Below are 24,219 nucleotides of genomic sequence, written 5' to 3'. Positions count from 1 at the left end.
ATTATTTCAGTGATACCCAATTGTACCACATTAATCAATGCTTAGTAATGAACGAAAATAGTATGTTTATTCGTAAATAAATAAGATTTTGAAAAGTTTTCAATTTTCTAAATTTTGAGAAGTTTTCTTACGATAAAAGGATTTAAAAAATATATTCATACTGTAATCGGATTTTTGATATAATTATCGCTGGCATTCAGAAATTATATGGCTATTCAAAATTACCTCTACCCGTTCTTCACAAAATTTTTTGAAAATTTTGAACGAGGTTAATGAAAATTTTTGCACAGAATCGTAGTAAAAATATTGTATACTTGCATAGGTACATTCGTTTTTACCTCTAAGGGCTCAAAATGCACTATGTTAAAAATTTTTCATGATTTTATATAGTACAATTCATGTATAATATAATTACTAGTGAGATAGAAAAATTAAGAAGGTTTATTGGATTTATTGAGAAGAGAAATGTGAACGTATTCAAAAGTGAAAGCATCATTTTAAAATGAAACTCCCCACACATTTCTCAGGTACAGTTGTTAAGGGTTTTCAGAGGGGCTCCCGCCAACTTGGTTTTCCAACAGCAAATATTGATCCGAAGTCATGGACCATTGATCTTTCTGAAGATGATTTCGGTGTTTATTGCGGAATTTGCTCAATAAACAATGGCCCTGAATATAAATGTGTATTCTCCATTGGCAAAAATGTCACATTCGAGATGACTACTCCAACATTTGAAGTTCATATTCTTAACTTCGATGAAGATATTTATGGCGAAAAGATTACAGTTTATGTTCATCATTTCATCAGAAAAATGCGTGCATTTAAGTCAATTGAAGACTTGAAATCAAGAATTTCTCAGGATTGCTGCGAAACAACCAATTTCTTCTCTAAGAACAATGCCCCTGTTTTGCAAAATCTCTAATCATTCATATATAGTTAATTATCTTATTGTGCAGATTTATTTTTATTGTTGTGTTTTATTTATAAATGAATTATAGATTAAACATGTTTGTATAATGATTAAATATAATACATCTATATACTTAGTAATAAATATATTAATTTAACTTCATTAGCTCATAATCAAAAATACAAATCTTATCTGGTCAATTTCCGATGTGGAATGAAATTCATTTGTCCTATTTTCTCATATTATAGCAAAGAAAATACTGGCTTCAAATCAGCTTGATTCTTAGAATTCTTTTCTTCATTTCACTATGTAGCTATTTGGGGGGACTTCATAATGGAAAATTAGAGTTTTATTAACTTTTAAGTCATTCTCCATAGCCATAAAAAAGAGATTTTCTATTTGGAATTTTTTTTTTGAACTTTTTGAAATCTGGCATATGACGAATCGATGTCATTTGACAAAAATGCCAGATAAATTAGTTAGTATAATCCTACGTTTTTAACTAATTCTGAACTATTTTGTTAAAAATTTCATAAACAAAAAAATTCAATGGAATCTGAAAAAAATAAAATTCATTATGTTATTTGTATTTTCAAGCTTAAGTCTTTCCTATCCAAGTCATTCTAGGACAAGAAGAGGAGTTTATCTCCCTCGCTGGAGTGAAGAAGAAAAGAACTGTCCATATGGTGGACTTTCCGCCGGTTGGTGCGAGTTTCATCGTTGCGGAACACCTATAGGAGTTGTATTAGCGATGAAACGAAACTTAACTAAGAATGGACATCCAAGACCTTGGGATCCTTCTCATGAAGCTGGATTCCCACGCTTTTTCCAAGAAGAAAACAAGTGGGAATTTCCAATTGATCCAATAGCACCTCCAAGGCCATGGCGTACTGGTTGGAGTGAAGAAGAAAAGAACTGTCCATATAGTGGACTTACTGGCGCTCATCATCCTTTCGGAACACCTATAGGATGGTTAATAATGAGGAGACGAAACTTAACTAAGAATGGATTCCCACGCTTTTTCCAAGAAGAAAGATACCTCAGACCTACGAATGTTGTATGTCGTCCTGATAGATTTGGCCAGCCAGTTTGCGATATCCACGAAGAAAACAAATGGGAAATTCCATTTGACCCAACAAGAGGATCAAAGCCATGGCGTATTGGTTGGAGTGAAGAAGAAAAGAACTGTCCATCAGGTGAAATTGCCTATGGTTGGGGTGAAGCACATGGCTTCATACCACGTCCACACCCTCGTGTAATCAAAAGAATACCCAGAACTACGAATGTTGAATGTTGGCCTGATGAATATGGAATGCCAATGTGCAGGCCCAACGAAGAAAACAAGTGGGAAATTCCATTTGACCCAACAAGAGGATCAAAGCCATGGCGTATTGGTTGGAGTGAAGAAGAAAAGAACTGTCCATCAGGTGAAATTGCCTATGGTTGGGGTGAAGCACATGGCTTCATACCACGTCCACACCCTCATATAATAAGATTACGCCCCAGAACTACGAACCTTTTGGAGCCAATACGCTGACGTATAGATCTGAACCACGAAGCAAATGGTGGCTCATGGTGGAAAGGTGCATGCTAAAATACCTCTTTCTGCAGAAAGAATGAGATCTTTAGTTGATAAGTAAAAAAAATATTTTCCAGGAAAGAGGAATCACAAATATTGTTTTTATGAAATTCTTCTTGAATGAATGACAAAAACACATTCTTCAAAGCTGAATGACAAAAAAAATATTCTTCTTGAATGAATATCAAAATCATATTAATTGTATTGAGAGAAAACTAAGTTCTAATGATCTTTCTTGAATAATGATTCTAAAAAATAATTTTAACACGAATAAATATTTTACTTACAAAAGAAAAAAAAAAATAAATAAATAATATAGATATATTAAACAGATTGGAGGTATAATGTATTATTTGAACCGCACAAAATTATTTTTCCTGTGTTTCCAGCGCTGCAAAATGTTGGTGTGTTGATATGAGTGTTCAATGTCAAACTAAGTGTTAAATTCTGAACTAAATAACTCTTAATCACTCCATTCTCAAAACCTATAACAATTTTATCAATTCCATCAACTTTAACTTTTCTGCAGCATGTTAAATTTCCTTCTGCATACTTTTTCCTGAATGTTTTTGCGTTGAAAATTGTGCTTGACCTGATGCAAACTTGTTTCTGGTCTTCGTCAACGCTAACAACAACGAAATATCCACTTGGAAACAGATATAACTTAGAAAATGTGTTGAAAGAAGACAAAGAAAATGAACACAAAAATGATTTCTTTGCAACACTTTCTACAACACAATTTCCACAGATATCAGTACTCATAACAAGTTTAGATGCAGAACACGATGCAAGACAAACAATTTGTCGTGTGTGGAAACTCGTTTTTTGAAGAAATTCCGTTGTTTTCAAAGAGAAAACGTAAATGGAACAATCCGTTGATCCAACAACTAAATAATTCGATCCACAAACAGATAAACAAGTAACTAAAGCTCCATCAGTTATTTGTCCGAAATTAATTGATTGTTGTGGTTCTTTTCGAAGAGAAAACACATCAATCTGTTTCCCGAACAAATTGGAAATGACAACTTTAGAAGTAGAATGATGTCCATCAATTAATGAGTATCTATTAAAAGAAGGAGGAAGTTTGATATCGATCTGACTCGTGTGGTTCATTATATCTTTGATTAAATGTCCACAAAAACAAAATCCTCTTAATATCTTGAATGGTTTCGTATCTAAAGGATGTGAAGGAACAGTTACTGTTTCTATATCAGGATTCGTAACTCTTTGTGGATGTTCTTGCTTAAGAACTGTTGGGAAGGCTGCGGAAAACCATTTATGCGCTTGTGTGGTGAATTGGAATGCTTCTAAAGCGGACATCATCGAAATCATCAGTTGTTCGCCGTCACATGCCCATTTTATGTTCGTTCCAAGTCCGTTTGTTAATGTGGAAACACAGAAAACTTCAGGAACTAGAGCGGATTCTTGGTCGAATTGAGGAATTCCACTGAAATCAGTGATGGAAGTAGTTGTCGAGCCAATGAAAGTTGATCTTCTTGTTGGACTTTCTTTTTCGCAGAAATCAGTTCGTGGAAGACTTTGGAAGACTCTGAAGTTTGTTATTTCGATTTCTTCGCCTTGTGTACGCGATGGAGAGATTCCTGGAGATTTGGAGGATGAATTGGAACTGATTGTTATTGAGTTTTCACTTTCTAAATTAAATAAATCAGTTTCGTTACTTGAAAACATTTTTTCTGAATTCGAAAATTCTGAATTTTCATTTACTTTGTTTTCTTGGTTATCAAGAGAACTGTAGTTATCTAACGAAGATGGAGTGGAAAATCTTTCATTAATTTGTGTATTTTCACTTAACTTTTCATCGGTTTTTGTAAATTCTGTTACTTTTTCATTAATTTCTGACACTTGATTTAATTTCTCATTAAATTTATCTAGAGTTTGAATAAGTTCCTTCGAAATCTCCTTACTTTCATCATTACTAGTGAGTTCTGTCACTTTTTCATTGAAATTTTCATTATTTGAAGAAATTTCATTTTGACAATTTTCCTTAGATTTTTCTTCATTTTTAGAAATTTCATTTGATGATTTCTCATTTTGACTTCCATCATTTTCATTAGAATTTTCAGCAATTTCATTTTGTTTCTCATTATCTTGTGCAGATTCATTAATTCTTTCATTAGATTTCTCATTATCTTTTCCAGATTCGTTTTGTTTCTCATTGATTTGTGGAATTACATTAATTTTCACATTTTGATTTCCATTATTTTGAGAATCATCATTAGTTTTCTCATTATTTTGAGAAATATCATTAGTTTTCTCATTATTTTGAGAAACATCATTAGTTTTCTCATTATTTTGAGAAACATCATTAGTTTTCTCATTATTTTGACCAGAATCATTAGTTTGTGGAATTTCGTTTTCAAGGAATTTGTCAGGTGAAGTGATCATTTTGATAGAATTTTGGAAGTTTTCGTCGTCGTTGAAAGGATTAGATCTAAGTTGGTCGAAAGAGTCATCGTCATCATTCATTATATCAGATGGAATCATTGTTACGAAGTTTTCAGGGGAGAATTCCTCAGAAGAATCATTGGAACAAACAACTAATTCTCCCTCCTGAATCCTCTTAAATGCCTCTCTGTACGGTTCAACATTTCTCAGCTGATTCAACACATTCTTTGCATCAATTTTTGCAGGGGAAGGCTGTCTGTTGTATGAATGACCTCTTATGTCATGGAATTTGAGAGGTTGTGGAAAAACAGGGTAATTTTCAACATCAGCGAATGATCTTCCACTCAAATAGTTCATGTAAATAATGTATTCGAATGTAGTGATTCTTTTCTCCATCCATCTCTTTTGGAGTTTCATTTCATTGTATATTTCAGAACCACTTTTTGACTGATAAATTTTTGAACAAATTTTTCTGCATTTTGCGAAAAAGTTGAATTTCTCGTATTTTTTGTCATCAGATTTATAATTGATGTTTCTGAGAAATTCCTTTCTTATTGATGGAGATATCTTAAGAAGATAATGAGATCCTTGTCTCGTAATTATGACAATTCCGCCATCATGGTAGAATATGAAATCAATGTCGGAATATTTAATTTTCAGGAGTTTTGATTCTTCAGTTTCTTCACAATTTCCGTAGAAAACAATGAGTTTTTGTTGGTCGTAGAGATAAAGATTTCCAACGAATTTGTCGAGGACTCTAACAAATGTTGCTTCGCATTTATAAGTCACGTTGTTTTTGTCGAACACGAAATCGAACTTTTTCGTGTTTTTGGACTTATAAACTAAACAATTTCTTTGTCCATCTTTTGTTGTTCTGTTCAACAAATACAGTTGGTTTTGTTCTGTATCTTTGTTTGTCGACCATGGCCCTGCTGATTTCTCTATCATCTTCTTGTAATTTCTCATTGTTTCTTCTCTGTTCGCTCGTAATTTTCTCAAATTATTTAAAGCATTTTGTTCTGTTTCTTCTCCATATTCTTTCAGTTTTACAAACAACGAATCAATCTCAGAAAACTCATTTTCAGAGTCATGATCGGAGGGAACTTCCCCGGTGTCACTTTTTTGTAAATTATTGTCACTTTTTGGTAAATTATTGTCACTTTTTGTTTTCCTCGTGTCAGATTTAATTTCATTAGAATTAAAATCTTCTGGAGAGAATTTTATATCTGATTTTGATTTTCTGATGTCACTTTTTGTTTCCTTTATGTCACTTTTTACTTCACTTTTCGGAGATTTATGTTCAATGAAAGTATTTTTCTTTTTAGACTGGTAGTATTCATTCAATGATAATTGGAGATCTTTTTCATCAATTTGATACGTCTTTCTTTTAGTTGTTTGAGTTCTTATTTGTCTTTTCGTTGGACTTTGTTCTATAACAACTTTTCTTTTTGTTTCTTGTTGTTTTCCTTTGATTCTTTCTATGATTTTTAGTCTTAAATCAACAGAAACTTCAGTTGATTTGAGGGAAATTTGGTTACTCAAAGAAGAACAGATTCTGCAGAGTTTGTCTTCGAAAAGGAACATCTGTAGTTCAGGAGAATCATCATGATCATTGAAAGCCAATGGATAAATCTCCAAATTAAAGATATCAAGTTTATTTCTCTTGGCTTCTTTGATAATAATTGAACTACAACAATGACTGACAATTTGATCTTCTTTGTCTAAGATTTTGGTAAGTTTCTCAACATCACTCTCAAAATTAAACATTTTCCCATATCTTAGAAAAGTGACAATAATGTAAGAGAAAACGTGACATGACGATAGCCTAAATTTACTGTCAAAACTAATTTTTGTGTCAGTAAATTCATCAATCAATGCCAGAAACATTTCCATTACGTCTAAATGGTCTGGATTTATAGTTGGTCGGAATTTTACAATAATTGAAGAGTCAAAACCAGAGATAATGTTTCCTAGTGACTTTATATCATTGGCTTTTGTGATTTTGCTGTTCAAATGGAGCTGTACGTAGTCATTCGTTAAATCTTCGTCGGATTTCGTTTTGTCTTGGACAAAAGTTATGTCGTAGAAGCAGGCGACGAAGAATGACCATAGAAGATCCTCTTTGGAAAGGACAATGTCCTCTTTTGCAGAAAATTTAACAATTATATCTCGAATAACTCGTTTGTAGAGGCAGAGGAAGTTCCTTCCTGTTTCCTTTTGCATTGTTATGCAGAAAGAAAGGAAGTTTGATATTGGAAATTGACCTTTTTTCATGTTTGTCAAAATTAATGAGAAAGGAACGACAAATTTGATTGTATCTGTCTCTATATTGATGCATTGGAGCATAATGTTGGATAACCAGTACAAAGGAAGTGGATTTTCAATGAAAGAAGGGAAAATTGAAGGAGAATTTGAAATTATTGAGATAAAATTATTCTGTATATATGATTTCTCTGATTCTGACCAATATTTCATGGCTTTCGAGATGAATGGCATCATTGCAAAGTTAGTTTTATGTTCATCAACAAAAATAATTTTTCTAATGAACTCGTAACAGGAAGAAATGATGTTTGTATCCTCTAATTTGTATATCATGATGAAAGCGAGCTTCTCTTGTTGCTCTGTCGTTAAAAATTTTGACAATCTGATGATACAATCCTTAGAATAGCGCGAATCGATTGTATCTAGGAAAGGAAGTATGTAATCATAAGTTTCAAGCTCTTTTAGATCGGATTCGTCGGTGGAATACACTAAAGATTTTGTTAATGAGAGTAAATTCTCTTTTATGAAGTCATCTACTTGTAACGACGCCAAAGTAATGAGTTTCATGGTTATATTCTTCGGTTTCAGCGACTGGAAGAAACTGAAAATGAATTTCCATATGACATCTCGAATCTTTTTATCATCATTCTCAATGAAACCAACAATTAGTGTTTCGTAGTCCTTGAAGTATTCGAATTTCGGCTGATTGTCAACAAAAATTTTCGGTAATAAATTTGAGAAGTAAAGGACGATAATGCTCTCAAATTTCTTAAGAAGTTCGAAATTGAATAGGATGTCTTGAATGAACGAAATAATCATCTGAGAATTAGTGATAACATTGAAGATGTCTGCGAGGTATTTGATGGTATCAGATCCCAAATACGATTTATCCAAGTTCATGATGTATCCGGCCAATACTTGGACCAAATTTTCCTTTGCAAACTCTTCTTGAAGCAGTTCTCGCTTAGTAAAGCACCAAGTCAGTATGTTGAAGAACTTCTTAAGCAAAAGGGAGCCTTCTTTGAATGGAATACGTTCATCATTCAGTCGAGATAACAATGGAATGAAATTAGTCAAAGCAGAAATCGTCGGAACAACAGTTTGTATACCAATTACGTACGGATAAACCTCTCCTGAGAACGTTATTGGTGGCGCTCCTTGATAAACATCGGCCAATTTGTCTCTAAATACGTGTAAAGGATCAAATGAGGCGTAAATCTTCTCGGAATCACAGAATTTTATTACGGAAACCTCGCATGGAAGGCCTAGTTGCGAGAAACTACTGTTTATATCGCCGATTTTGATTGTAGCGTTAGTTAATCCTCGAATTTGGTTCGGATGAATGTTAAATGTCTGGGTTTTGTTGTAATGAGTGATACTCATGTGGTTCTGACCAAAAGCGAATGTGAAATCTGTCCAGATTCCTTGGTTTAACGTCAAAATTGGCTCAAATTGGAAATTATTTGACTGAGTTTTTCGAGTTATGACGATTTTCTGAGTGGAAGTGATATCTATTTTGATTGTTTCTGTCTTAAACTTGATAGTTAAGAATGTAAGAGTCGATCTCATGATATTTAAATCAAATCTTGCGGAAAACTTGACATTAAACGTGTCTGGAAGGGGTAAATCGATACTTTCGATGCCAGACTTGAGCCCATTGAAGTGGAAATAGGCATTTGGAAAAGGAATTTGCGGATATTTTAAGAAATCATAAAAAACTTCAAGGAACATGTGTGGATTCTTATAGGATGGGTCCTTTATGAGTGATATAACTTCATTAAGGTCACTATTTGTGAAAGTGTTTCTAAATAATTGAGATATAATATCAGAAATTGCGAAAGAAAGGTCATTTGACTGGTTAAAGTTACCTAATCTCTTTATTAAATGCGCTGTCGTATTGACTTTGGTAAGAATGTCCATAGAAGTGAAGGAAACAACGCATTGTTGGAATAATTTCGACAAAATTTCCTTTTCATCCGGTTTATTCACAGACCAAAGTAATAATAATTCCAATGCGCGTGGATTTCTGAACACAATTGGCTGCCCTTTTTGGGTTCCTCCACATGTAAATTCGTATAAATCATCAGAAATCGAAAAAGTGATGTTTTTGAGGGCATTTTCGATTATTTTGTAGATGGCGAAGTTCTGATTTGTGAATTTTGCCAAAATTTTCAATGATAATCTGGAAACTTCAGTGAAAAGCTTAAACATCTCGTGTATCATCTCTTCATCCATCATGAAGATACAATACTCGGCGATTACTTCGAAAATTTGAAGCTGAAACAGATCATCGAAAATATTTAAGGGAATTTCTGAGTAAATCTCGCGTAAAAGCTTGATAAATATGATGCCAAGCTTGGTGTTGGTCTTTCTGAACGCGTTTAGCGTATGAATAATGAAAATAAAAATAGAAATTAATGTTTTTTCATTTGTATTGGATAATTTTGCGCTTAGCATGCCTATCTTGATACAATATATCGCACTCTCTTTGAAATCTTCTTCAGAAATCGATGAAAAAATAAATGTCGTATATTTGTTGACAGAAAAACAAGAATGCGGATCTTTTATGGATATCCTACGTATGAAATCATATATATCGTAGTTCTCCGGTGCCTGTTGTATGAAAATCTCAAGGATTGGCGATGTCGAAAATTCTTCAATGAAATTATTCTGATCATTCATCGAAAAGAGGGTTACGAACATCGGCATGAAATATAATATGTGGTTCTCAGGGTCTTTTGAGATAAAAACCGACAGAGCTTTTAATATCGAACTTCTAAGTTCAGCTGATGAATTAAATAACCTAACAATCAAATGACTGATTGCATTCTGTACAACGGAATCACCTGTCAAGCTGAAAATCCGCTCATTTAATAGATATTCCCAATTTGAATGAAAAACATCGAAAATCATTTGATCTTTCGCTTTGTAGATGACATCTATCACGAACCCGATAAACTGTTGCATTTGTTCTGATGTAAAATCTTGTAAATTCTCCGAAATCGACTTAGCCAAAATTGCCATCAAATCTTTTTCGTGTTGTGACCTTTGGCAGATGTCTGAGAGACAACTAGCTGTAATCTGTAATGATGCTGGTGACGCACATTGCCTTTCCGGTATCATTTGTACGTAATTGAAATAATTTGTTGAAATTGGTTGAAGAGTTTTGGATTTTGATGGTAAAACTACTTTATGAGGGGCGTGATTTTCGGATGATGACTGAATAAGCCAAATAACGAAGTTAATAATGACTTGAAATTGATTTATCGAAATATCAGCAGATAATGCTTTAGAACATTCAGCGTATAAACCTAGTGTTTGTTTGCCTATAGCTGCGACGTCTTTCTTTTGAATATTTTTGAATTTGACGATAATTTGTAAAATATTTGTTGCCATTGTTGAAATTTCGAATTTGTTTTGGTCCGATAGTAATCTGTATATTGTAGTTAATCCGGCTAGAACATTTCTGAAAGGAATAACGAAGGTTTCATCAAAATTATCTTCAGGAATATCTGTTAAAACTGAAGAGAAGTGGTTGAACACGAAATTGTATGTAGAATCGTATCCGTTCATTCTTTCCATCTGAAGGAGCCTTGTTAAGTCTGTTAAGATTTCTAGAAGCCAAGCTTGAGTTTTCTTCATTTTTGGATTGGAAAATGTAGGTTTCCATATCGAATCTAGCTTATCTAGTAAGTAGGGAACGACTTCTTCAAACAAATCGTAATTTTTATCTTGACCTAGGAGAAGAACTGCAACTAGAGGGCAGAGAGTATATATAGCGTCAATATGTTCCAATAGGCTATCGTTTTCTACAAGTTTCTCATATGATGAGTCAAATAAATACAAATTTCGAATAATTCTTCTTAAACAGAAGAAATAGAAATATGTAAATGCCTGCTCACTGTATTTTGGAAACTGAATCTTGTGTATTATATTGATAATTCCTACTTCAATCGTTGGATTATAATCTAAATTAAACAATTGAACAAGTTTTGTTTCAAGTTCAGCTGGACTATTCGATTGTTTACATGCTTTTTTGATATCCGCCGTATCAATTCCTGGAAAATCAATGAGATTCTTGAGAGGTTCTAAAGTTGGAAATTTTTGAGCGAAATCCTTTGGAGGATTAGGACCAACCATGTAAATCTTAGCCCATAACACATGTAACTTACTCCCACCAGCCTTAGTTATGGCGGATAAGGCTGATTTTTTCATTTATTGAAAAAAAAGAGAAAAGTTGACAACTTTTTAAAAAACTTATTAAAATACACTTCTATTTCTTACTTGATCATTTCAAAAATTTTATTTCACTTTCTAAAATCTAACCGATGTAAAAATAATGATTTCAATAGTTTTGAGAGTGAAAATTCTACCCGTTTATTAAATTCATTAAGAAATATACTCGTATGACTTGAAGGTGGGTTTTTACTAAGGGTTTCGTTTGGCAAACCCAAATTTTAGCTAAAAGTGACAGGGGAAAAAAACGTTTAGTATTAAAAAAAAAGACCGATGAGAGCTTCGTTCGAAATATAGAGGGAACTGAGAATGCGCAACCATTCTCAGGGAATATTGGATGCTATTCCCGTTCCCTCTGTATGGAAAATTGAGGTTTTCAAAGGGAGTTAAAATAATATCAAATTTATACTAATTTACTTCAAAATACAAAAGTATTTGACAGCTAAAATTAGTTACTTTAGCAAGCCTATCAATACCCTTTTACGATTATTGCTACTTTTTCGAAATAAAAGTAAAAACAAATTTATACTAATTTACTTCAAAATACAAAAGTATTTGACAGCTAAAATTAGTTACTTTAGCAAGCCTATCAATACCCTTTTACGATTATTGCTACTTTTTCGAAATAAAATAAATTTATTATCAAAAACCTTTTTTTTTCTTAGTAAAAATAAAAATGTTATTTTATATCAAGTTTTTATTCATAAATTTTTATAATATTGTATAAATTTCATTAAAATTTACGTACATATTAAGGTACTTATCTTCTACATATATAATCTTCATTAGATATATACATGATAAATAAAATTCATAAACATTAAAAATCAAAAAATTAGATGAACCTTGGCAATTAAACTTTATTAAATAATAGTTGTTTATAAATTATATTATATTATCATTTAATATTATTTTGATAATGAAGATTTATTTTGCAATAATATAAACGAAATTTTTTACCTTATGAACTTTTGATGGAAATATGCAAATTTAAAATAATAAAGAAAGCCGCGAGCGAAGCGATCGGCTTAGTTCGAAGATTTTGATTCAAATCTTTGCTGATCTGTAATTCGCGGAAGCCGCGAGCGAATCGAGCGGCTTAGGTCTAAGATTTTGATTCAAATCTTTGCTTATATTCCTTAAATTCTTTATGAAACTCGCAACAGTTCCATAAAAAATTTTAAATTCTAAACTGTCGAAATTACCGATCGGTAATCACACCCTTCACGGATGTGTCACTTTTTACAGGTGTGTCACTTTTAGCTAAAATTACCCCTACTCTTATTTTTACTCAATGAAATCAATGTTTTATATAAAACGTATTGAGCAAATTTGCAAACCTAATATAAAAGTAGTTATTTCATGAAATTAAATCATATGTGTGGCACTCACTTTATATATTTGTTAAAATCGATGTAGCGGATAAAATGAACGTTATTCAATATTATTTTTTTTTAACCTCAAAGCATTTTCAGATCTGTTCGATACCAATGCTATGGAACCGTTGAGTTGATTGCAAAAAATTGACACCTACTGTTTTATAACTGAAGGATTTCGAAATTCAGTTTAATATCTTTTGATGAAAAGATAGAAAGGGATATCTAAAGCCGAAGTCCTAATGCAAATAGGGAAAGTCGTAGAATACATACATTTATAAAACAAAAACATACAAATTTAAAAATTAAGAACAATTACAATACAAGAAGCGTAAAGGTCGTAAATGATTGATGAGTAAAATAGAACCGATTACTATTACAACGTAAATAGTTAAAGATTTGGTAGATATTCAATAATCTATTGAATTAAATGAATAAAAAGCAGAGTTGCTAAAATGGCTCCTCTTCTACTTGATCCTGAGTTTGATTTTCTTCAGGAGGATTCATTTTAAGATTTATGAGTTCTCGAATTGCGTTTTCATCTATTTTGACAGGAATCATTCCATGCGTATAAAATGTAGGTGTTATCTGTTTCTTTGTTTCGATATCGAAAGTATCTTTTGTGATATCAAGTTTAAGAGCTTGAAGATACTTTGAAACTATCTGCATTGCAATTATCCATGAATCTTTTTTGAAATTTTTAACATGAGGCTTTACAGGAGTAAATTTTGGATTTGGAGATTCGTCAATTTCTTTACATAAATCATGAAGGAATTGTGCTCTTGAGTGTTCTAACACATGTGCATCTTCCAACATGACTTTTACTCGATTATCAAGCTTCTCTTGGCTAATTTGATTCACACGAATTCTCATAAAAATAATTTTTAAACGTTTATTATAGTAAAATAAAGGAAATTAAAATCATTTTTTGAAAAATGAAAAAAATTTGGAAGAAAATCGAAAAATCTAAATCTATAAAACAATTTTATTTTAAGTACATAACATTTTTCACTCAATGAAATTCAACTCAACCTTAATTTGAATTATTTTATCATAAATCTTTTTCTCAAACTCATTAATACTAATCAACATTTTTTATTTCGCTAAATGTTGCATGTTTGTTAGATGAGTAAGTATAGATACATGATGCATGAAATTATCTAATATCAGTTTTGATTTTTTGAACCAAAGGGTTGTATCAAGTTCATATCTTCGCACAATAGATAACAGAACTTTATTCAACTTATATAGACAAAAAGAGAAACACGATATATTATTCCAGAACCAGAAAGATGTTCAAATATCAATCTTTATGATATCTTCAAAATGATTTATAACTGAAAACCTATTTAAATGCATAAAATTTATGCACATAGAGCCATCAATATTTAAAATTGTTATTATTTTGATTAAAATAAAAGAAAAGATGAAAAATGGTTTATTAAATATAATTTTACTCATTCCTGACATTCTGGACAATTTCGAAATCGTTGATTTTGCCTGGGTAAGGGTTGATTGTACCAAAATCACCTTCCTCGGCGAAAACAAGGGCTGCAAGCTCTCTTATCTTTGTAATGAGGGCCAATTTTCGCTCTCTGAGCTTCTTTGAGTTCTTATCCTTGTGTTCCTCTATGATATACTGCTGAGCCATCGAAATAATGACATCCCAGCGGGCGAGGAATCCTGGGCATCCACCGCAGTCCTCACAACGAAGAAGGACATTCGGTGTTTGGCCGGCCACTTGGAGTTTGAACCAAATTTCTGAAGAATGAGTTTCGTCAAGGTCCGAATTGATGACGGAAACTATGTCTGTACCTGTAAGAATATCTGTTGAATCATCTGCGATGAGGTCTATCGCTTCGATTGCATGTCTTTCGTCTTGGCATCCGGCGATGAAGGCGTTGTCTTCAAGGAGGAGCTTAACGAACTCTATAATAGGGAGATTCTGCGTATCCCGCGTTAATTGGTCGTTGCACGGGACAAGAACGTCGGCAACGTCGATGTGATCTGCAATTACAAGAACTCTGCTGTATCCGAACGCTTTGGCAATGAAATCTGGGATCGTAACAACGTGGGTCATAAATATGGAGAGAGAACCTGATTTCTTGTACGCGTTGAAGATATTCGAGGCTAATTCAGTTAAAACAGCTGATGTAGCTCTGAAATCGTCTTGTAATGAGAATTTCGTAGGAAGATTAATGAATGTATCGACTTGGACGATCTTTTCGAAGTATTGTGTAATCATATCGAGATATGGCTGGAAATCTATCCTCTGGCTTGCAGCCTGAGCCAATGCAAGGCCCATAAATGCGTTGTAGAATTTAATTGGGTCGTCAAACGACTCCTTTATCTGTAGAAAGTCGACATTAAATACGAATGTATGACGATATTGTCCGCTTGCGATCAATCTTCTGTAAACATTTTTAGCGAGGTTCTTGAGGTATGTTGTTTTGCCTGACGATCTAGGTCCGACAATCAATGTCTTGAAGTTGACATTAAATCCACCGAGAGTTGAGAACGTTCCGTTCTTTATTTGGTCGTTAATATGTTGTTCTAAGGCGTTGGATATGCGTGGGATCTCGCCGAAGTGATTTAAGAGTCTCTTCTGGACAATCGCTTGTTGTGTGATTTCGCTGTTCCCGTTCTGAGTCATGAAGCGCTGCATGACTTGCGGTACTTGCCTAATAGCAGTCTTAAGTGTCTCGTTTGTGACTTCTGGCTGCTCTTCATCGTCTTTCGCAGATTGTCCCAAACGTGAACTTCCCTTTTGCGATGAGGAACCGGTAGCGGCAGCATTCGATGGCATTATGTCGGAGAAGAGGCCTGAAAGGTTCTCTGAGAGGCTGGAGATGATAAGATCACGATCGACACCACAGGAAAGCATCGCTCTGCGTTCTTTCTCATCTGGAGAGAGAATTTCGGCAATTTGTTCTTCAACGCCATCTCTTGTAACTGTATTTCGCTTTGGAGCATTAGGAGAGTTAGAGCGGCGGGCAGAGCTCTCTTTAGCTTCTAACTCTGGTGTAGATTGCTGTATAATCGCGAGTTGTGAAGTATTTCTGACCATTTGTCCTTCTTCTTCGCTTCTTGGAGAAGGAGGCTGGTTTTGAGCCATCGGAGATGGAGAGCGACCTGGAGTTCCCGATGTTGGCTGCTTTACGGCTGGCGTTGAAGCTGAAGGTTCATTAATCTGTCCAAGAACTGGAGTCTGGCGGCCAGAAGACTGAACACTCATCTTAGGTGATTTGCTGCCAAACATTGGACTAACATTGACTGGTGGTGGCTGTACAAATTTTGGAGAATTCATTGAGTTAGGTGGCGGCGTTTGTTTTGGTGAAATAGGAGTCTTTGGCTTAGTTGGTATCTGCGATGAGCGTGGGCTCGATTTTGGTGCTTCTTCAACTTGATTTTCACCTTCAGAAAAGTCTTCATCGGGTAGTTGCGTTGAAACAAGAATTTCCATACCATGCGATAACTCAGAAATCGAAGTGATTAATACTCCATCAGTCGTGTAAATTGATTGAATTTTATTTGGCGGCTGAATTTTGAATAACTTTGTTGCTTGGTTTTTAAGTTGGTTTATGGAAGGAGGAAGCATTGCCTTCTTCTGTTCACGCTTTTTGGATTCTTTAAGAATAATTGTGACAAAATTGGACATATAATTAAAAAGTGACAATTTTACAATTATACATTTTGGATAAAAATAATGTCAAGAAAATAAAATATAGAAAAGATGAAGTATGTCAAGTAAATTTTTTGGTCAAAATTAAATTTTGATCAGCAAGAAAAAATTTGAACAAAATATCATATGGCAAATTTCAAAGAAATCGATGCAAGAATGTTTCACCAAGGATTTTAAAATCAATGAATGTGAAACCACACAATTTGATGCTGGTTATGGCAAAAATATTTTGCCAGACGAGAAGGCAACATAAAAGAATCAATAGATATCCAATGCAACAATCCAACATAGGATATCAGTGATAGATCAGTAATATGATCATATCCCCATCCTTTTTCATCTGTGACCGAACGATATGATAAGTATTGATTAAAAAGAAACATGAAATGCCAATACACTATGTGGAGAAATGAATCTATTATGCATTTTTAGACGATGCTATAGGTTATTCGACAATATATTTCTATCTGTCGCCGTTAGCAATTGAGTGACATTCCCATCAATTAATAGCACATGTAGATGCAAATTGTTCAACATATGGTAATTTGCGGCCAGCATTCTATATGGAATATATGAATATATGTATCAAAGTCTTCTGAAATCAAAACATTATTGCAATGAGAACCTGTTTTTAACATCTGATTGACGCTGATAACACCGTTTTAAATTTGAAAAAGGCGAGTGCGGGACAAATTTGCCAAGTGTCACTTTTCAATAACCTTAAATTAAGTTTTCTATTTTTTTAAAAAATAACCTTAAATTATATTTGAAGAAATTATGTCTATGATATATGTTTTATGCTAGAATCTTGGAGTTTTCATGCACTACACAAGAGCTCCAAGGTTCCAAGAGTGAATGCTCAATAGCAATTATAAAGATGTACCTTTTCAAAATGACTTTTACTGATTAAATTTAATCAATAGAAGACATTTTGAAAAGGTACCTCTACAATTAGATATACAAGAGATTCAAAGCTTCATTTCAGATAGATTTGAAACTTTGAAACTCTTGGTAGATTTTGAGTGAATGCTGACAATCATCTTTGAGAAGGTTTTCTTAAAGAAAACCTTCTCAAAGAGGTTTCTCAGGAGCCCTGAGGCTCCCTTTCGTAATGATTGGGAGCCTTGGGGCTCCTGAGACGAAGAATGGCTTCGCCGAATCTTTGATCAGCAGAGGCCAAATGAAAAGGCCTCTGCTGATGGATTCTCAGGAGCCCTGAGGCTCCCTTTCGTAATGATTGGGAGCCTTGGGGCTCCTGAGACGAAGAATGGCTTCGCCGAATCTTTGATCAGCAGAGGCCAAATGAAAAGGCCTCTGCTGATGGATTCTCAGGAGCCCTGAGGCTCCCTTTCGTAATGATTGGGAGCCTTGGGGCTCCTGCAGCAGAGTATCGCTCCGCTCCATTAATTTTTTTTAAAAAAAGTGCCGTGTGGCAAATTTGTCCTGTTCCCGAAAAAGGCTCTGAGTTATATACATTTTTTAGATTTAATCATCATACATAGGTAACAAAAAAACATTCTACATAATTATTTTGTGGTTGAGCTCACGCGTAAATCTTTGTTGATTTTTTTTTAATGAATTTCATGAATTTGTGAAATAATTAAAAAAAAAAAAAAAAAAAAAAAAAAAAGGGAGTGGGGCTTCCAGGCACTTCGTGCCTTCTAGCCCTGAGGATGAATGAGTATAATGAAGTTTTTTTTTTCTTGGGGGATGGCTTCCAGGCACTTCGTGCCTTCTAGCCCCCGAAGATGTTTAGTATAAATGAAGGTCTTATATATACGGGTCTTCCAGGAGCTTTTCACAAATTATATATGTTTTCATGTTTTGTCAAGACTTCTTCGTAAATGTTTTGTCAAGACTTCTTCGTAAATGTTTTGTCAAGACTTCTTCGTAAATGTTTTGTCAAGACTTCTTCGTAAATGTTTTGTCAAGACTTCTTCGTAAATGTTTTGTCAAGACTTCTTCGTAAATGTTTTGTCAAGACTTCTTCGTAAATGTTTTGTCAAGACTTCTTCGTAAATGTTTTGTCAAGACTTCTTCGTAAATGTTTTGTCAAGACTTCTTCGTAAATGTTTTGTCAAGACTTCTTCGTAATGAGTGTAAATGACCAAAAATAATGTTTAGGTGAAGAGGTGAGATGTCACCTGTTTTCTCACCTCATTTCTCACCCGTTGAATTTTCATGAAATTTACACCAAAAATAATGTTTAGGTGAAGAGGTGAGATGTCACCTGTTTTCTCACCTAATTTTTCACCCGTTGAATTTTCATGAAATTTACACCAAAAATAATGTTTAGGTGAAGAGGTGAGATGTCACCTGTTTTCTCACCTAATTTTTCACCCGTTGAATTTTCATGAATTTTACACCAAAAATATACTACTAGGGTCATTTACGAAGAAATCTCAACAAAGTCTTTACGATGAAATCTTGACAAAACATAGACAAGAAAGTTCATGAGAAATTAGATGAAGAAGTCTTAACAAAGTCTTTACGAAGAAATTCATGAAAATTCAAGAGGTGAGAAATGAGGTGAGAAAACAGGTGACATCTCACCTCTTCACCTAAAATATATTTTTGGGTCATTTACACTCATTTACGAAGAAATCTCAACAAAGTCTTTACGAAGAAGTCATAACAAAGTCTTTACGAAGAAGTCACAATAAACATCTGTCAAAAACCGCTTTTTAACTTCACTTAAAATGCCACGTAAGCTACGTAAGAATATACGTAAGAGGAAGGGAGCATTGAAACATCCAAAAGTAAAACTGACACCACAACAACAGTTGCAACAACAAATGCTGAATGACCCCACTATGTTGCAACAAATGTCAAGCAATCCTATGCTTTTAAACCGAGTTGTTGGTGCACAGAGTGGAGGTTTAAGAGCGGCACTTTTAGCGAAAATGGCAGGCTATGGTGGAGCTGCAGACGGAACAGCCTATAACCCTCAAAGTCAAATGAATTTGAGTTCACTCAAAAATCAAATAACAGATGTCAAAAAGTCAAACATAGACATACAGAAACAAATAAGTGAAAACGAAAAGAAACTAGAATATGACAGACACACAAAGAAACTCAATGAGTTAAACGTAGAGAAAAAGAAGAAAAAGAACAACTGAAAGAACTAAGTACAGAGGAATATGCGAAAAAAGTGTCAGAAAAAGCAGCAGAAGTAGCAAAAATGGAACAAGATGTTATAAATTTGAAAAACCATACTACTCAATATAAAGTACTGAAAGATGAAGAAATAAAACAAAAAGCCCTGAAGACATATATGGATAGCGATGAGTATAAAAAAGAAGTTGAAGCAAATGTAAAGGCAGAAAAACTTTTACAGTTGCAAAACCAAACCGTACAGTATGAAAACTTAGCACAAGAAAGTAAAAATAACGACGCAGCCATGCAAAAGGCAATGAAAAGCGCAGAATATATAAAAGCTAATAATGACTGGTTAGATGCCCAAGCCAACGCCAAAGCAGCCCAACTTATAGGGTCAATAAGGACAAAAATACAAGCGGATGAAGACAGTTCAAATGAAGCTTTAATGAAGGCTGACTTTAAGAACGCCTTCGAAGCTCTTCATAGTAAGGTGAAACTAGTGAACGACTTCTCATCTGGAAAGAAACTGAAGTCTGAAGGTTTCGACAACGAGTTAAGAGAAGTAGCACAAAATATGACGAAAATAACAGATGCAGCAACGAGACAGGCAGTTCAAAGTGCCTATGACTCCGTTAGAGCAACTGTTGTGGAAAGTCAAGAAAAAGAGTTACAACAGACCAAAACAGACCTAGTAAATGCTTTCTTAAAAACGAAAAGTCAGGTAGGACATTACGCTGCAGATGGAACATATGTGCCAGCTGGTGGAACTTATATACCACCAAACCCTCCAAGAGAAGCACCTGCACCAGGACTACCTAGAACATTTACATCGTCACATGGACACAGACACAGGCATGCACAACAACCAGCACAACAACCACCTCCACAACCAGCACAACAACCAACACAACAACCAGCACAGCAACCAACAGTTCAAAACCCTGCACAACAACAACCACAAACAGAGCAAGGACATAAAAGAAGTAGAGAACAAGGAAACCAAGAATTCTTAAAAATGCTTAAAGAAGAGTGTGGTTTCCCAGATACTGTTGACTTTAGTGACAGATATAAAGAAGCTATTGGAAAGTTCAAGGATGGAAATACTGACCCGAACCTATTTAGCTTTATGGCTCAGCACCAAAACGGATATAATCTCAAACCTGGAAAATACAAGCTCGCTAAGGGATATGATTTAATAGCATATCATCCAAATGACATGGATGAATTTACTCCGAGATATTTGATGTCAGAGCTAAATGACAATTCAACTTTCGTCATGAAACGCGTAAAAAATAGAGACGGAACGAAAGAACAAAAGCTTATGAATGCGGATGACGTAGATAGGGAAATTGTTGAAAACGGTCTCGGAATATATGAAATGCCAGCAGATGAGGTACAAGAAACTCCACAGGAAGAAGTTCAGATACAACCAGACATGGAAGAAATAGTTAGCAACAACAGCTAGAAGAGCCTGAAGGAAACGAACAAGTCCTTCCTTTGGAAACTAACTTCACAGAACTAGATGAAGATTTGGAACAGCCGAAAAATCTTGACCCTCAACAAGAGTATGCGGAGAATATGGAATATTTCCAAGAGTCTAAAAAAAATTCGGCTGACATAGTAGAAGAATATCGAAAAATGTTTGCCGACATACAAAAGACTCCAACATCAGATGAAAATATCCAGCATAGAATGGAAGAACTGAAAAAAATGTACACAAATACAACAACCCTTTTTACTTACGAGCATTTAACGTTCAATCTTTGGATGAACTCGGTGAAAATAAAAGGTTAAATTTCAAGAAAACATATAGAAATGAAACATTGTTTAAAGTTCATTCAGAACCTAACCAAGATGGAAACAAACCTACTTTTGTTTCTGCAGACGATGGAACTACAATGAGATGGGGTCATAAAGCTAATCCGGATAGGTGGTTCATAAACTTACAACCACAATTCCAAGAAGTTGTAGACGCAATGGAAGTGAATGGTGAACCAGATGTAGCTGGTATTTTCAGCGCGGCTTTAATGCATTGAAAGATATGAAAGATGCAGATATTTTGGACCAGTATGAAATGAACATGGCTGATGGAAATATAACACCTGACGTTCTAAAACATTTATCTCAAAGAACTACACAGAACCATAGAGATGGTATATTTGGTGAAGAGTTTAGAAAGAAAGTTAGGGAGATAGAAGGAAGAGAACCTATTGTACATGACCTTGCAAACGAAAGTTTACAAAATGTCATAAAAACTTACTTTGCAGACAATGAACCGAGAAGGGATGAATATTTAAGTAAACTCAAATGGACAGTACCAAATGAAATGTTAGTATTGAAAAACATGTTCCTTGACAAAATAAAACCAACTACAGAAATAAACGACGCAAGACTGAAAGATTGGGTAAAAGCTTTCCCATTCACAAAAGATATAGTTGGTAACATGGAAAGAAAACCAGAATGGCTACAAAAACATATATTTGGAAACGAGCTTATTCCATATGGACAGGCACTGTTTGAAGCGCTTGAACCGGAAACTCAGGAAAGAGTCATGCAAACAATACGCGAAGACTCAAATACAGACTATGACAAACTCTTTCTAGGATATAGGTTACCTGAGATGGGCGACCAGAGCCAAAAGGCAAAAAGGACATGGGAAATTTGCAACATACTAGATGAACATAATGCAAAGATGCAACAACTTCAAGCAGAGGGCAATGAAGGAAAAAGAAGAGTTAAAAACTCAGTCAGGAAGAAAGTAAAGCTTGGTCGGAGTGGGTTCTATTATGACATATAAATCCAACTATTCTATATTTTTACTCATATGAAATGTACGCCGCTCAGAATATAACGCCAACAGTTTTGGATGCCATGAATGGAAATGTTTCCGAATGGTATAACGAATGCGACAATGCCATTAGAAGGTCAGAAATAGTTCCTGGAACTTACGAATATACAACTGCTGTTTCTTATGGAAACGTAGGTGAGTTTGGAGAAGGTTCTTCAACAACAGTAGATATTGCTTGCGACAGGTTTCATATAATTTCTATTGACAACTCTTTCTTATACGTGGAACAAGACATTGAAATAAAACCTTCTGCCAAGTTGTCTGACAAGAAAGGTTGCAATGGAATTTTCTATGTCGGATACCAATATGCTCCAGAAGTTTTCATGGGATATAAGATATATTCTAACTCTGACTTAGTTCAAACAGTAACATGGGCAAACTATGAATGGTTCGCTTTGAGAAACTCAGTACAACCACAAGCTAGAGAACAAACAGACCAGTATGCAACTATTGAGAAAATAAGAAGACTTGACCCTAACGTTCCAGGAGTTTATGTTAACCTTTCTGGACAAACTGCAGCAGCAGTAACCAAAGTAAAACTGAAACTTAGAGTTCCTTTGTCATCTTTCCTCATCTTCAGGTTTTTAAGATACTTGCCAAACTGGGCAGGAAAAATTTCTATCGAACTTACTCCAAGCAAAAATAACTTAGTCATTGCACCAACACAAGACCCATTCACTCTTACAGAAGTAGTGGGAACAAATAAAATGTCATTCGCCGACTTTTGCAAAAACAAAGTTGACTTAGACTTTGGTTTCTCAAACCTCAACACTGAAGTAAACTATTATTTCAATGCTGCTGGAGATGCTTGGGACCCAGTTAAGTTCACATGCGAAAAATTTGAATGCAAGAGAATAGAAAGCAGACTTGCAGTCTATATGTTGGACCCAGATATTTCAAATGCTTTAGCTGCCAAATATATTGCAGTTCCACTTATGTTCCCTATACACCAAATATCTGTCAAAGACTTTGCAGGTGAAGTTGGAAACCAAAGTGCTGACCCAGGTGCAAGAACAGATATTGCCTTAACAACTGCAATGAAACATGCAGATACTATGTTTGTACTGTTCAGACGAACTATAAATGACTATTCTTGTTTCTACAACCCTGGTATTAAATATCATATAAACATAGATGGCAAATACTATCCAAGAGAAGAATATTCTACAGTTGAGGATATGAGGTCATACAACTTGACATTAGATGCTATGAACTTTAACAACAACTTCACAACAACCATTAACCCTGAAATGCAAAGTTCTATTATGCCATATGTGAAAGTATGGACTCATACAGGAGGTCAAAAAACTCAATATACAAATGGAGACCGTTCAAACTTTTGGCTTGGCATTCCATTTGCTGACTCAGAAGACTTTATGGGTGGTATTTCAACTGTTGGTACAGTTCAAATACAATATACTGGTGACAGAGACGGTCCAGATGAACTGAGAGCAAAGAAGTTTACAAAACCAATAGCACTTTTCACGGAAGATGCTCTTTTGAAGATTCGTTCGATGAAACCTGCTGGGGCTCCTCAGATTGGCATAACGACAGCTTCCATCGAGCAGATTTTGGCAGCAGGTCAGTAAGTTGTTCTTGAACTGACTTCTCTCCGTCAAATATTGACAGTACGCCAGTTTTGACATAAAATTGTATTATAAACTTACCTTTAGAAATAATCGGTCAGTTTTGTTGTTATATTTTTGTCTGCTTCAAGAACTTTCACCATCTCGGGTTATACCAACTTTCTTTGCTTTATGAAAATATTTTGGTTCAGCAAATATTGCTATTCTATAACATTTTCCATTGTTTGTGTAAAGA

General features: G+C 34.4%; 7 protein-coding genes and 1 pseudogene across 8 annotated transcripts, besides 3 other annotated features; 5 read left to right on the top strand and 3 right to left on the bottom strand.

Moving 5' to 3' along the window:
• Positions 1-499: 499 nt before the first annotated feature.
• Positions 500-955, top strand: TVAGG3_0365460 (riboflavin kinase protein; the record flags this gene model as incomplete). Its single annotated transcript, XM_001311773.1, has 1 exon — positions 503-922. One exon carries the CDS (start codon positions 503-505, stop codon positions 920-922), a length of 420 nt encoding a protein of 139 aa, XP_001311774.1.
• Positions 956-1,487: 532 nt separating this feature from the next.
• On the top strand, positions 1,488-2,447 carry TVAGG3_0365450 (uncharacterized protein; the record flags this gene model as incomplete). The annotated part of the gene is made up of 1 exon (XM_001311774.1): positions 1,488-2,447. One exon carries the CDS (start codon positions 1,488-1,490, stop codon positions 2,445-2,447), a length of 960 nt encoding a protein of 319 aa, XP_001311775.1.
• Positions 2,448-2,610: 163 nt separating this feature from the next.
• On the bottom strand, positions 2,611-11,372 carry TVAGG3_0365440 (BEACH domain-containing protein family; the record flags this gene model as incomplete). Its single annotated transcript, XM_001311775.2, has 1 exon — positions 2,814-11,372. One exon carries the CDS (start codon positions 11,370-11,372, stop codon positions 2,814-2,816), a length of 8,559 nt encoding a protein of 2,852 aa, XP_001311776.1.
• Positions 11,373-11,600: 228 nt separating this feature from the next.
• Positions 11,601-12,674: a mobile genetic element.
• Positions 12,675-13,219: 545 nt separating this feature from the next.
• On the bottom strand, positions 13,220-13,642 carry TVAGG3_0365420 (uncharacterized protein; the record flags this gene model as incomplete). The annotated part of the gene is made up of 1 exon (XM_001311776.1): positions 13,220-13,642. One exon carries the CDS (start codon positions 13,640-13,642, stop codon positions 13,220-13,222), a length of 423 nt encoding a protein of 140 aa, XP_001311777.1.
• A 580-nt stretch (positions 13,643-14,222) lies between these two features.
• TVAGG3_0365410 (P-loop containing nucleoside triphosphate hydrolases family) lies at positions 14,223-16,427 on the bottom strand (the record flags this gene model as incomplete). The annotated part of the gene is made up of 1 exon (XM_001311777.2): positions 14,223-16,427. One exon carries the CDS (start codon positions 16,425-16,427, stop codon positions 14,223-14,225), a length of 2,205 nt encoding a protein of 734 aa, XP_001311778.1.
• A 703-nt stretch (positions 16,428-17,130) lies between these two features.
• Positions 17,131-17,902: a mobile genetic element.
• Positions 17,903-18,053: 151 nt separating this feature from the next.
• Positions 18,054-24,219: part of a mobile genetic element that runs on past the window's edge.
• TVAGG3_0365390 lies at positions 19,409-20,481 on the top strand (annotated as a pseudogene). The gene has a single exon. A coding segment is annotated over exon 1 (1,073 nt).
• TVAGG3_0365380 (uncharacterized protein) lies at positions 22,380-22,922 on the top strand (the record flags this gene model as incomplete). The annotated part of the gene is made up of 1 exon (XM_051231571.1): positions 22,380-22,922. A coding segment is annotated over one exon (543 nt), but the record flags the coding sequence as incomplete, so codon positions are not given.
• Positions 23,277-23,987, top strand: TVAGG3_0365370 (protein of unknown function, DUF4106 family; the record flags this gene model as incomplete). Its single annotated transcript, XM_051231570.1, has 1 exon — positions 23,277-23,987. One exon carries the CDS (start codon positions 23,277-23,279, stop codon positions 23,985-23,987), a length of 711 nt encoding a protein of 236 aa, XP_051101300.1.

Source organism: Trichomonas vaginalis, chromosome V (assembly GCF_026262505.1).
Source record: "Trichomonas vaginalis G3 chromosome V, whole genome shotgun sequence".
Classification (NCBI taxonomy): Eukaryota; Parabasalia; order Trichomonadida; family Trichomonadidae; genus Trichomonas; species Trichomonas vaginalis.
The sequence above is the reverse complement of the archived record's forward strand: the minus strand, read 5'-3'. Positions and strand labels throughout refer to the sequence as shown.